Below are 13022 nucleotides of genomic sequence, written 5' to 3'. Positions count from 1 at the left end.
AGGATCTCGTCATGGTATCTCTGTGCATTCAAATTGCCATCGATAAAAAGCAATTGTGTTCATTGTCCGTAGCTTAAGACTGACCATACCATAACCCCGCTGCCACCATGGGGCACTCTGTTCAGAACATTGACATCAGCAAACCGCACTACCACACAATGCCATACAGCTGTCTGCCATCTGCCTGGTACACATGAAACCGGGATTCGTTATGAACCCGTTTTTGCCAATGGGGCCATTGGGCCTATTGCATAGTTGTGTCAATGAGGTGGTCAGTTTTCAACTGATTTACACTTATCACGTGATTTGTGCAGGCTGAAATATGGTGCATCTGGATGCTATCAAATAAAATGTTTACATTTATAACAAGCACTGTAATAAGCAATCATTGTAATTGCAGACTACAATTACTACCAGTTACATGTTGTTAATACAGTGTAACTGTGCATTATTATAGTTAATTACAATACTTGTTAGTGTAATTAATTATGTTTTTACACTGTAATAAGGACCCCCTAAAATGAAGTGTTAACAAAAGGTATGCAAGGTTATTTGAAAGGGTTTGAGTGTCACCAATTTAGGTATATTTATTCACCAAGCTATATGTATCCTAGATGTTGGTATAAAACAGTCATTTGTTTATTATGAATAATTCGATGACTTTGTAGCCTAATAACGTGCTTCTTTGGCACTCGCTCCTGCGCGCTGGGCAGGTGAGCTGTTGTTTGTAAACTTGAATTAGGCCTACGTTGCAATGACGTATTACAATGACGCTGAATACAGCAACAGGCAGTTAGTTGTATGATGAGCTTTTAAGTGGGCGTATCACACTAAGTGAAAAGTTCCATCGAGAATCTAAACTCCCGAAACTGTTCCGGTGCATATCCATAACGCACGCATTGCCGATATGTCCGATTCAGCCCTCCTGCGTGATTCCAAGCAGTGTTCTCCGAATTCAGGGGGAACCATGCTATCAGGGAGTGAAGATGAGCCAACGGAGAACGGTGACGAAGACTTGGAAGATTGCTTACTCGAACCACCAGACATGTATAAGAAAGACAGGCGAAGGGCGAAATCTTTGCCCGCATATCCGGAGCAGGCTATGCTTTTTGAAGAAATAGCCAATAACGGCCGAAAACGGGTGAAGTTCGCAGACTCCATGGGGCTTGATTTAGCAAGCGTGAAGCACTTCAGCACAACAGAAGACCCGAAAATCCCTTCCAAGGTATTGTCGAGATTGCAGAGCTTTCTCACTCAACCACAGGACCGAGAGTATACAATTGGGGACCTGTGCGTAAACTTTAAATCTACCTTGACCATGGACCGTCTCATCCCAACTTTCAAGATGCCAGTTGAGTCTGATGATTTTGAAACCAAGGTACTGCAGCGGCACGTCAATCTGGAGAAGGTGACCATCACTCAGTTTGACATCCGTGGGCAGATTCGGACGAATACTCAAAACTGTTGCAAGAGAGAAGTTGGTGTGAGGTACACATTCAACGAGTGGCTGTCTTTCGTGAACGCGCAGGCGATACCCATGGCTTTCGATGAGAATATTGTTGGTGAGCGCTACACATTTACCATGTACACACCTCCGTTCCGAGACCCATCTTCCTCTGTGCACTTCGCCGTGTACACCAGGAATGACCAGGGCGAGTTTTGGGATAACAACCATGGACAAAACTACACCTTGAAGTATCACTGTGCAGGTATGCCGACCTACGAGAGCGCAGCATTCCATGCCACCTGAAATCCGCCGTTACGCACGTGTGTAAAGATGGTGTCGCTCAACCAGGTCTCTTATGAAGTTGTTCTCCATCACGTGGATTGATATATACTTTTCAGTGAAGTAAATGTATTTTCTTCTTGCTCTCTGAGCCCACCGTTTTGTTATCAAGGTGTTCATGAGTTCATCATGATTGTTATGATACGCCGACTGTACCGTCCTTCTTTAAAGTAAAACATGGAGTTGACAAGTTTGCCTCTGTCCAATTGTGTCTTCTGTTCTGGAATGACATTTAATAACACAAGAATTTACAATAGTAGTCGTTGGACTGATTTGCAGTTAGATCTCATTTTCTGAAACGAGGAAGTTAACAAATCAGGACCCATGGATGGACTGATGAACATTTCTCAGCTACACTGCCAATGGGGTCTACACAGACCCGAGACTACACAGACACGGTACCCTACTAAAATAGTTTAAATTAGGCATTTTAGGATACATGATACACAGTACATCTCATATCCAAGAGGACTTCACCTGTTCTACATCACATTTGCCTATCATGTCATCGAATCAGGAGAGTTATCCTACTGTGCTGAGATGTAGATTCACTTCAGTCATTTATAGGAATTGTGTTGTGTTATTCCGTTTCATGATTTTGCTAAACTTGTGGCACCCTATTTCCTATAGATAGCACAACTTTTGACTAAAGGGAATGGCTGGTCAAAAGTAGTCTACTTTAAAGGGAATAGTGTACCATTTCAGACAGTGCCTTTGATTCAGGGCCCAGAATAGTGCAGAGTATGAACATGTGTGATTTATCCAAGTTATAATGCCAATCATGGGAAGCAAAATCTGTCAAAGAGTTCTCTGCCATGAAATATATGATTTCTTGTTTACACTCCCCTGGGCACAGAGGAATGATTAACGAGCAATCTGTCTGTCATATTACTGTGCGTGGCTACTCAGTGAACAGCTTGATCAAATGGTCTGATGCAGCAGGTTGATGCACAAAACGTATTTACTGCTCTGTAGCGCATTGGTTTCCCAGTGTTGTTAACAGCATTTCTGTCCCAATTACAGCTATGACTGCATTATATCTATTCTACATGTTATGTTTTTGGGGGTCCTAATAGTTGTCAACAACTGTGTATTGAAAAGCATACATTACACATCTACATAGCTATAAAGTCATACAATAGGCCCATTACAATATTCTGTAATAGAGTTGTTTAATGTAAAACATATCTGTTGACATTATGACATCCATACAATTGTATAGGATCTCTATATCACCTTATCAAAACTCCTCCTCTGCCTTCTCTACAATCAGAACATTCAGAGGGCGTTTGTAATACTGTTGATGGGTATGTGAGCAGCACACGACTGATGCCAGTGATGTTACTTCCCTTGTTTGGCCTGTCATGTACCCTTTAATAAAATACTACATGGTGGCTGTCAGGTTGTTGTCTCATACCTGTCCCCTGACCAAAGTTCAAGAGGCAAATCAGCAAATATACGTGGAGCTGTTTACTCTGTCATCAGAGAATGGCTAGTTTCTAGGCTTCGGCTCTGCAGTGATCTCACCGGGCAAGATCCACACAGACCTGGGTTCAAATACTATTTGATATCGTTTAGAATAGTTTTAGAACCAAGGTCTGGCGTCCGGACAACATCCATGTTGATGGAACATGTACTCGTTCATGTAACTGTTCAGTCGGTCTCAGAATCTTTGTGGCTACTGAACTGAATGTAAAAATAGACTATAGACAATGTGAAAAATGCAACGTTAATCTCAATCTTAAATGGTACATGCATGTATGTTGATGTAACAGTAACATGATATGGTGACATTTTAATCTTGGGATTGATGCACTGTACATGACATCAACTGGGCTATTGAATATCAACCAATAAAATGGACCACATTTTCAAATGCAGAATCCTCTTTTTTCCCCCAACAGTACACGACATATTGAAAATGATTATAAACTGTCCTTATCAAGTATCCTTTCATATTATTCAAATGCCATCAGTCCCAGTTGTCTTACAGTGACGCCTCCTGGGTTCAAATACTATTTAAAATCGTTCAAATACTTTTGAGTGTTCACGCTAGCCTGCCTGGAGTACTAGATGGTCGAGGCTTGCCATTTGGGACTGTTCTATTGGATAAAGTATAAAGTATTTCAAACAGTATTTGAACTCTGATCTCCTCCCCTTGATGTTCATGTACTTCAAATCGGTCTTTGTTGATCACCCTAAAACGCTGATCAGAAGCAGAAAATATATTTAGAGAGGACCTCTGGGGGAGCTTTCAACTTGGACTCTTATTTGTTGAGTAATATGATCTTTACACCCGCCTCAATCTTCTACTAGGTCACTGCTCATCCAAAACAAACAAAAGGGGCTATTTTTTTAGAACAGGTGGCCTTGTGGGATACATTCACCCTCTTACCCAACCTGAATTTCAATTATAGACAATATCACCCATTTCCATTATTATTGGCCATTGCATATTATTATTCTGCCGGTATAATGCATTGTGATGCAGATTTAATGCATTATAACACTTATGGTAGAATAATAATATATGCCATTTAACAGTTGCTTTTATGTAAAGCAACTTAGTCGTGCCTGCATACATGTTACGTATGGGTGGCCCCAGCAGGAATCGAACCAACGACCCCTGGCGTTGCAAGTGCCATGCTCTACTGACTGAGTCACGACTAAAGAATAGAGAGACAGTAATTCAATTCAGATATGCATATCTTCAATCCATTTATACATCATCTTACATGACAACAAATCATATATACAATACACAATTAAAAGACTGGCAAAAAATATAACAAAGAAATCTAGGCTGTCTGTACACTGTCTGTTGCACTGTTACGGCTCACAAAAGAAACGTGAAAAGCGAAATATACTATGGTGAAGAGAGGGTATATAGTGACCAAGAACAATAGTTATGTAATCGACACAGGACAGTTGCCCAGTCCGAAATCAACCAACCCCTCACCTCTTCCCTATTCCCACCTCGTAGATCTGTATTATACTTTGAATCTAGTTGCCTCCCACAATGCTTTCCCCCATGTCCATCCAAAGGTTGCGGGAAATTAAGCTTCTGTGTGAAAAGTGAAGTTAGGTTGAGGTTCAGTGCTCCGTCTGCCATGGTCTCTTAGACACCGTTTCCTATCGTTTTAAGGCAGTCCATCACTGCCCCAATGCCCATCAGAAGTTCCTCTTTGACCCCTACCCCTCAACGATAGTCTTCTGGGCCAGGTACATCTTACCTATGGTCACCTGTGGAGAGAAACAAAAAGTCCACAATTTGATATGTCGTTCTTCACATTGAGATTTGTTACGGTAAGTTGTGTTGGAAATCTAAACAAATGGGTTGTATAAAAGGGGTTGATTTTGTAAATTCACGTCACTTTATAGGGAGCATTTGTGTGCCCAAAATACTATAAATGCTTGGCTGGTGAAGTTGTCAGACAACTAAGACTTAATTTCCCCACAACATTTCAGTGATTCAGATGAATACTGTGGGGAGACTATGTGTAACAAATCAATATGGAACTGTAACCCTGGGAGCAAAGCTCAGCTCACCCATACTACAAGTTACAACAGTGACCTACAGTATCAATATCTGGTGACCTGTTATGACAGTCAGTCCGCTGTGAAATTGGAATAGACAGTCCGGACCTCATGAGTGCACATTAGATAAATGTTCAATCTGTTTAAATGTGCTGCCAGTTCAACAGTTCCGATTCAAATGCATTTTTTGCACTTGCATATAATGCACGGATTCATGACAGTCACCAGCTATTGCAAATATCAAGATTCAACTATCATGGTCTGTCCTACACACACAGCCTTTGAATCACATTTCACCGCTGCTAAGTTGTTCACAGCTTTTAACTCATCAGCACTCAGTACACATACGACACACACACACACATATATAACACACACACACACACACACACACACACACACACACACACACACACACACACACACACACACACACACACACACACACACACACACACACACACACACACACATACACACACACACGCACACACACACACAAAACTGCTGTATCGACAGAACCAAAGCAGCCCATCCATCTCTCCCCCCTTGCAAACACTTCCTTGACTGACACCGGGGCTAAACCTAACATATGGCTTTGGCATTAAAGACACCTCAAAGTGAGTCAAGGAAGCCATTGGTTAAAAGCCTGGCTTGTAAAGTGCGGCAAATTGTTGCCCCCGCGGGAAAAGGGAAAAAGCAGAAGTGAGAGAGAGAGGGAGAGCGACGGTCAAAAGATGCAAGGTCAGCTAAGGCTGCGGCCGTTCATTTCTCAAAGAGATGGCTCAGCAAAGAGGAGCATTAAGATCCATTTCGCCGAGCCCCCGCCCCTGTGTAAATATGTCCCGTGTCCTGTTGACATGGGCCATCCGTCAGAACCCCCTACGGCTGCCTTTAAAAAGAGCCACAGCCAGAACAGGGAGCATAGCCATCTACTGTATGTGGACATATAAACCAATCAGCCTTGTAACTGTATAGTACAGTTTGCACCTGCTTAAATGGTTTTAAAAAGAGTAGAGCGTCAGTACTGTGCCTGTTCATAAACCTACCAAGCCTTTGCAACAGGAACCCCCCCCCCCCCCCCCCCCATTACTGTGTGCTACAGTTTGCGTCGGTGAATATAGCTGGCTTTAAAAGAGCAGGGGGAATACTGCAGTGTTCCCCTCCCCCGCCGGAGTGGCTTATTCACAATTTTGATGCCAAAGGACCTTTTGTGTTATTTTGAAGGTCTTTCCCTGGACATTAAAATATCGAGGAAAGACTTCAACACTGTTACCTGTTCAACTGTATAAAGGTCTGGGTCCTGGTTAGGATTGTATTCTGTGCTCCATTTTTGCCATTTTGTCGTATAGGACCGGTATAAGAACCCATTCTTGATCGCATATTGAACGCCAGTTCAATATCATGTTTTAACCAAGACAGCACAGGCTTTGCTGTGTGTGATAAAACTATACGTTCATCTGTGCTGTGCTGCTCAGTGTATTATTTATGACTGACTGCTCGGGCGGGTGACAAGATTAAAAACAAAAATGTGTCTTTTTTTCATTCACCCGGCACTCTGCATCTCTCTCTATTGCACTCTATCACACTTGCATTATTCCGCACAAGTCTACACACGCCTGTTTCTCATCAACGTCGTTGGCTGTGCTTCTCGCCAACGTGGGCATTGAATGGTGAGAGCACGCCCAAAAGAGAACCACTGTTATGCTTTCACATGGACAGAGTACAATTGGTTCTAGAGAAGGGGCAATCACCAACCTATTCCTTATATGCTTTTGACCAGGACTTTTTATAGGGAATAGTGTGAGATTTCAGACTCAGACTTGCCAAGTCTACCCTCTATGCTCGTACCCTTGCCCTGTGCCATCCCTACAGTGTTTCAACCTCATGCCCTTTAACAGTGTGCCAGTCCTGCAGTGCTACTTGCCCTGGGGCCAATGTGGAGTGGCAATGTAGATCTCTTTTTTCCCTGACATCAGCAGGGCATGGGGATGGCAGGCACCCCAGGGGGGCACCTGTGTTCCCACAGATAAACTGCAGTCAGGCAGACAGGCAGTCGGGCGGGCGTGCCCTCGTCCTTCAGCTCCTACATCATTGGCAGCAGATATTCTTCTCCTTTACCCATACCTCAGGGTTAAACCTGCTCTGTCTGGATACAAATTGCCAGTAAGCACTGGGTATAGATCTAGAATCAGCTTGCCCTCTCCCAATCTTAACCTTAATCATTAGGCACATCTAGGATCAATCGCAACCTTTACTATTAGTATGCCCAGATCTGGGATCATTGTCCTGCCCCAATTCAATCCAGAACCATTAATCACAGGTCTAGGATCACTTTGCTCTCCTCCAATCCTAACAATTACTGATCAGTCTAGGGGCAACTGCGTTTGACTTATACGAACCAACCCACCACACACTAGTTCCATCACAATAGTACCCTTTGCTGCTTCAACAGTATACTCATTTGGGTGTACGTGAGTTTGTCGACAACCTTTATGAGATTTCACTATTCGGGTGGCACAAAACGAATCTTCTGGTAAATACCACAACCACCAGCGCAGATCATTTGTGTACTGTACTTAAAACTATATTTACAGGTGATACCATTGCGATTTAAAATGGAGACATGTTCCCGAGACAGACAGAGGACGCACTTTATAGGTTTTATTTAGCAGTGCTATTTCGGGAGGTGAAGAACATGCTACGGTGTGGGGAACCGTTATCTCGTTAAACTCACACGCATTTCCCGACCTCCTAGTGCCTTTTCTATATTTAATCTCCTCGCGGCTGGTGAGAGGCCAGATGTTTCCAGCGAATTTCAAAGACGTGTGAACAGCTGGTTGTATGTCATATAGGGAAGACTTTTGAAGGGCGGAAGAGAGAGAAGGTGGGGGAGAAGAGAAAGAGGCGGGTAGGGGAGGAGAGAGCGCGAGAGAGGTGAAATGCATCGTTCCCTCCCCCGCTAGAATACCAATTCCTTATCTGACAAAGTTTGTCTCATAGTTTGTACAATATTGCTCTCACCGATCAACATCAGCAAACTCCTCAGGGAAAGAAGGAAGGAAGGAATGGAAGGATGCCCTTGGTCGTATTGGAACGGGGCCCTCCTTCAGCCTGGCTGATTGTCCCCTCCTCTCAACCTGTCCAGGGTTGCAACAACTAGTAGTATCTCTACATTCTGACACTCCCCCTCTAACGCGCCAGTGCTGTTAGTACACACCTCAATTAGGTGAATAAACGTGTGTCTATGCCAGTCCTCTGTGGTGCCATTAGAATCCGCCCCAATTTACATGGCAGACCATACGGGTTGGGAAAGCCATCTGAAGTAGGGTTGTCACGATAGTCAGCTGGCAAGGAAACGGACTTCATTTCTTGAGGAAAATAGTCCTAATGTTATGGGGGAAAAAACACCTCATGTTGACTTAGTGTGACATTTGCTTATTTTACAAGCTAAAGCACACATTATGTCATAAAGCAGGTTCTTAAAGTAGCAAAGAGCTAAGTCTACTTCGTGTTTTCTGTTTTGCCATGGAAAATCAAATATCACAGTATGGTGATACCATATACTCTAATCTGAAGCAAGCTTGTTGGGACCGGGCCTGCAACCAGAGGGTTGCTGGCTCCTTGTCCTAGTAATCGCTATCTCCTGCTGTTGTGCCTTTGAGCAAGGCACTTAACCCCTAAACAGCATCTGACCCTGTGCTTCAACGTGTGTGTGTGTGTGTGTGTGTGTGTGTGTGTGTGTGTGTGTGTGTGTGTGTGTGTGTGTGTGTGTGTGTGTGTGTGTGTGTGTGTGTGTGTGTGTGTGTGTGTCCGCTGACAAATCTCTGTCCTGTGACAATAGACAATAAAGCAATCTTCTTCTTCTACCCCTAGAATGTCAGCAAAGCGACCCCATTCCAAGACAAAGCCTACGTGAAAAAAGTTACCCCCCGTTGGACAAAAATATACATATATATTTTTTTATCAACAGATTGTCTAGGCTCAATGTCTGGCACGCAAACAAGTAACAACGAACAGCAAAAAGGCGGTATAACTCAGGGGAGATGGTTGCGAGCAAGACATGCAAGACACTCAGTCAAGCCAAGAAACATGCTTGCTAGACTCAGACAGCCCACACAAATGCCTCGCTGTTGTCAGTGGCTGTTCAAACAGACATGTTTGATGTATCCAGTGGCTCCATTGAGAAAAAGATGTATATCTCAAATGGGACTCGTCTGGTTAAGTAAAAGACGCATCAATACGTTCATATGTGATTTATATAGGAGGGTTGGTCTGGTCTTTGCTTGGAATTGTAGGCCTCCCTGAATGGGTGATGCTGTTGAGCGGTCATGTTTCAGCAGTACCACAAGAAGGCAGCAGTTACCTACTCAATCTGTGTAAGTCTCCTACTATTTCATTCTGTCGTTCACATTCTTTCCGTCTCCCTCTTATTCTCTGACGCACACACACACACACCATTCGTTTGTGGGTGTATCCCGGGACGTGAGATGCATCGCGAAGCCTCCAAAAAAAACACACACAAACGGTTCTATAAATCCTCCGATGTGCGGCTGTGAAGTGGAGGGGGAGGGAAGGCGTGACTTGTTGCCGCTGCAGAAAGCAGGCGGCTGACGGCAGGGATGTCACACCGCGGATTCCCAACACACACACACACACACACACACACACACACACACACACACACACACACACACACACACACACACACACACACACACACACACACACACACACACACACACAAACACACACTGTGCAAAGACAAGCAAACCTTTCAAACATGGCACCGTGATGTGATTGTACAGGAGAACCACACGCACCATGCCACGCATCACATATGATCCTGAAAACCCCACCAGTGTACAGACAGAGAAAGGTACAAGAAGAAACAGACCCATGTTCAGTACATACAAACACCATTCTCTCTGTAGTCACACGCTCGCGTAAGCGCGTAAGCGCACACACACACATTCCTCTCTCAACTCTTGGTTGGTTGGGAGAAAGGGGGAATCACGACTCAAACGACAAACAGACAAACAGAAAGGCAAACAACGCAGCTTCCAGAGTCGAAGGTTAATGTTGGATTGCCTCTCTTTCACACAAGTCGTGACTGCTTCTGTACCGAGCCCGGAGATCATCTCACACAACACACAACACACAGCACACGCACACACACAACACACACACACACACACACACACACACACACACACACACACACACACACACACACACACACACACACACACACACACACACACACACACACACACACACACACACACACACACACACACACACACAGGTTATTTATTATTCATTCAGTGTAACCTTAAAATAAGACTGTGTGGTCTCTCAGCAAATAGAAGAGGCACATTACATTATTAGTGGAGAAGATACCGATAGATATTGGGAGATACCGGTATTGGGTGTCAGGCATGGATGGTGTGTGTGTGTGTGTGTGTGGGTAGGGGGGGGTGGGGGGGTGGAAGGAGGAGACAGAACAGAAGGTCAGGGAGGGATTAGGGATTCCCCTCTTCTAAGGGAAGCTCCTACCTAGGGTAATGAGGTCAGCTATGTTGGACTAGGTACGCCTCACCACCCTCTATAATACACATTCCCTGTCCTCCTCATTATCCTCACTTCGAATAAAAGGTGCCATTCCGTACGGTTGCCTCATGTTCACCATTTTACCTCAAATCCAAATTGATGGAGTATAGAGCTTCACTGTCCAAATACATATGGAGGGCTCTGTATCCATCTGTCTGTCGGTCTTGGAATGGTATTGTACTGTTATACCCGACAAGACCGATTCTTGACAATACATTGTACTTTTATCAGGGGGATTTCAATATAGAGCTGGTAAGTGGTAACTGATATAGTGTCACACCCTGGCCTTAGTTATCTTTGTTTTCATTTATTATTTTAGTTAGGTCAGGGTGTGACATGGTGAATGTATGTGTTTTTGTAGTGTCTAGGGTGGTTGTAAGGTTAGGGGGTTTATTAGAGTAGTTGGGTTTATGTTTAGTATAGAAGTCTAGCTGTGTCTATGGTTGCCTGAAGGGTTCTCAATCAGAGACAGATGTCATTAATTGTCTCTGATTGGGAGCCATATTTAAGGCAGCCATAGGCACTAGGGTTTTGTGGGTAATTGTCTGTGTCTATGTGTAGTGGTTGTGTCAGCACTATTTGTATTTATAGCTTCACGGTCGTCTGTTTGTTGTTTTGTTTCGTTTTTTTCTATTTATAATAAAGAGAAGATGTATTTTTCACGCGCTGCGCCTTGGTCCTCTCTCTCTCCTATAGACGATCGTGACATATAGTATGAATCTCTAGTCCTCTTCAGAAGGTCATCAAACAAACATTATGGTTTCAAGTAGGGACTATAAAAAGGTACGACGCTGAATGGGAGAGCAGTCATCTTTTACAAACCTAACATGCAGAATTCATAGTAGAATCGTGTTCCTTAGAATCATGTCTCAAGGTAAAAGCTGTTTTTAATCTGACCACTTCGCATTTAACAATGTGCAATAAGTGGATCTCTTTATCACTGGGCTTGACTGCAGCACAGCGGAGTCCAAGGACCGTGTTACGCAATTTAAAACATCAATAACAAGCGCTCCTTCAATCACTAACGCAAGATTCCAGCTAGAGTAGGGTTGCGTTCATTAGGCACAAAATGAAAGAAAACCAAGTGAATCGGGAAGGTACTACCTGGACTTGTCCAATTAGAAACTTTGATTTTCATTTTCGGTTGTGAAATGTTTTCTGTTGTGTGCTTGTCTATTGAATACAACCCAGGTGACGAAACCGTACAAGAGGGGCGACAGACAAGATGGAGTCCACGGGTCAAAAGAGAGTGGGAGAAAGATAGCTGGAGATGGAAACATAGAAATTGAAAGAAACCCCAGACTTCAGTCAATTAAAAAGAGCGTTTTGCCTCCTACTGACAATTTTTGTGGAATAAACAGGCCCTGAAGAAAACTGAGTATAGTGTTCAGATGTCGCTTGTCAGATCTCTCTCTCACAGAGTTTTTGCCCATCCTCAAGCTAGCTTTTCAGCAGGCGGTAAGCTGCGGGTAACACAGCCACAGAACATGAACAGATTTAAAAAAAAATTTTTTTTTTAAAGCAACTCAAAGCGAGCGTATGTCTGTGTTTTTTTGAATATAAATAATAAACACGAGCTGGGGCTGGTTACGTTCTCAACATCTTCTCAATCTCGTTTCAATTTTTACTTTTGTTATCGCTCTCTCTCTCTCTCAAAACACACACGTTCTCTAAGTCACACACTGACACACATATAAACACACAAATGCACGCACACACCGCAAAGTCTTCTCACTACTCTGCAGCACAGCGCCTCTCTACAGGAGCGAATGCAACGAGACCCTCCCAGAGCTCCTTGATGGAGTGCAGAGCGACTGGAGCCACGAAAGAGTAGAAGGGTGTAACATCATCACACGCAGCGGTTAGCCTTTTTGGGCATCTATCCCCCTACACCCGACCCTCCTTTATCCAGCTCCTGTGTCCCAGGAGTGGGGTTCTGGGACCTCTTTGATTCCAGTTTTCATCTACAGTTGCCGTAGGCACCATTGACTGTGGAGACAAGCCTTTGAAACTGGTGGAGAGAGATGCCGACATTGTCCCCCAGCTAACTCTGCCCCTCATAGGGTTACACTAGCTCGCTGCGGCT

At 43.9% G+C, this 13022-nt stretch overlaps 1 protein-coding gene across 1 annotated transcript; it reads left to right on the top strand.

Annotated features, from left to right (window-relative positions):
- Window positions 1–812: 812 nt before the first annotated feature.
- On the top strand, window positions 813–3187 carry ppp1r3g (protein phosphatase 1 regulatory subunit 3G). The gene has a single exon (XM_038997910.1). The coding sequence runs from the start codon at window positions 908–910 to the stop codon at window positions 1748–1750; it is 843 nt and encodes a 280-aa protein (XP_038853838.1). The 5' UTR covers window positions 813–907; the 3' UTR covers window positions 1751–3187.
- The last annotated feature ends 9835 nt before the right edge of the window (window positions 3188–13022 follow it).

This window comes from Salvelinus namaycush, chromosome 7, assembly GCF_016432855.1.
Source record: "Salvelinus namaycush isolate Seneca chromosome 7, SaNama_1.0, whole genome shotgun sequence".
NCBI classification, from domain to species: Eukaryota; Metazoa; Chordata; class Actinopteri; order Salmoniformes; family Salmonidae; genus Salvelinus; species Salvelinus namaycush.
Note: the sequence above shows the minus strand (reverse complement) of the source record. Positions and strands in the feature narration are given on the sequence as shown.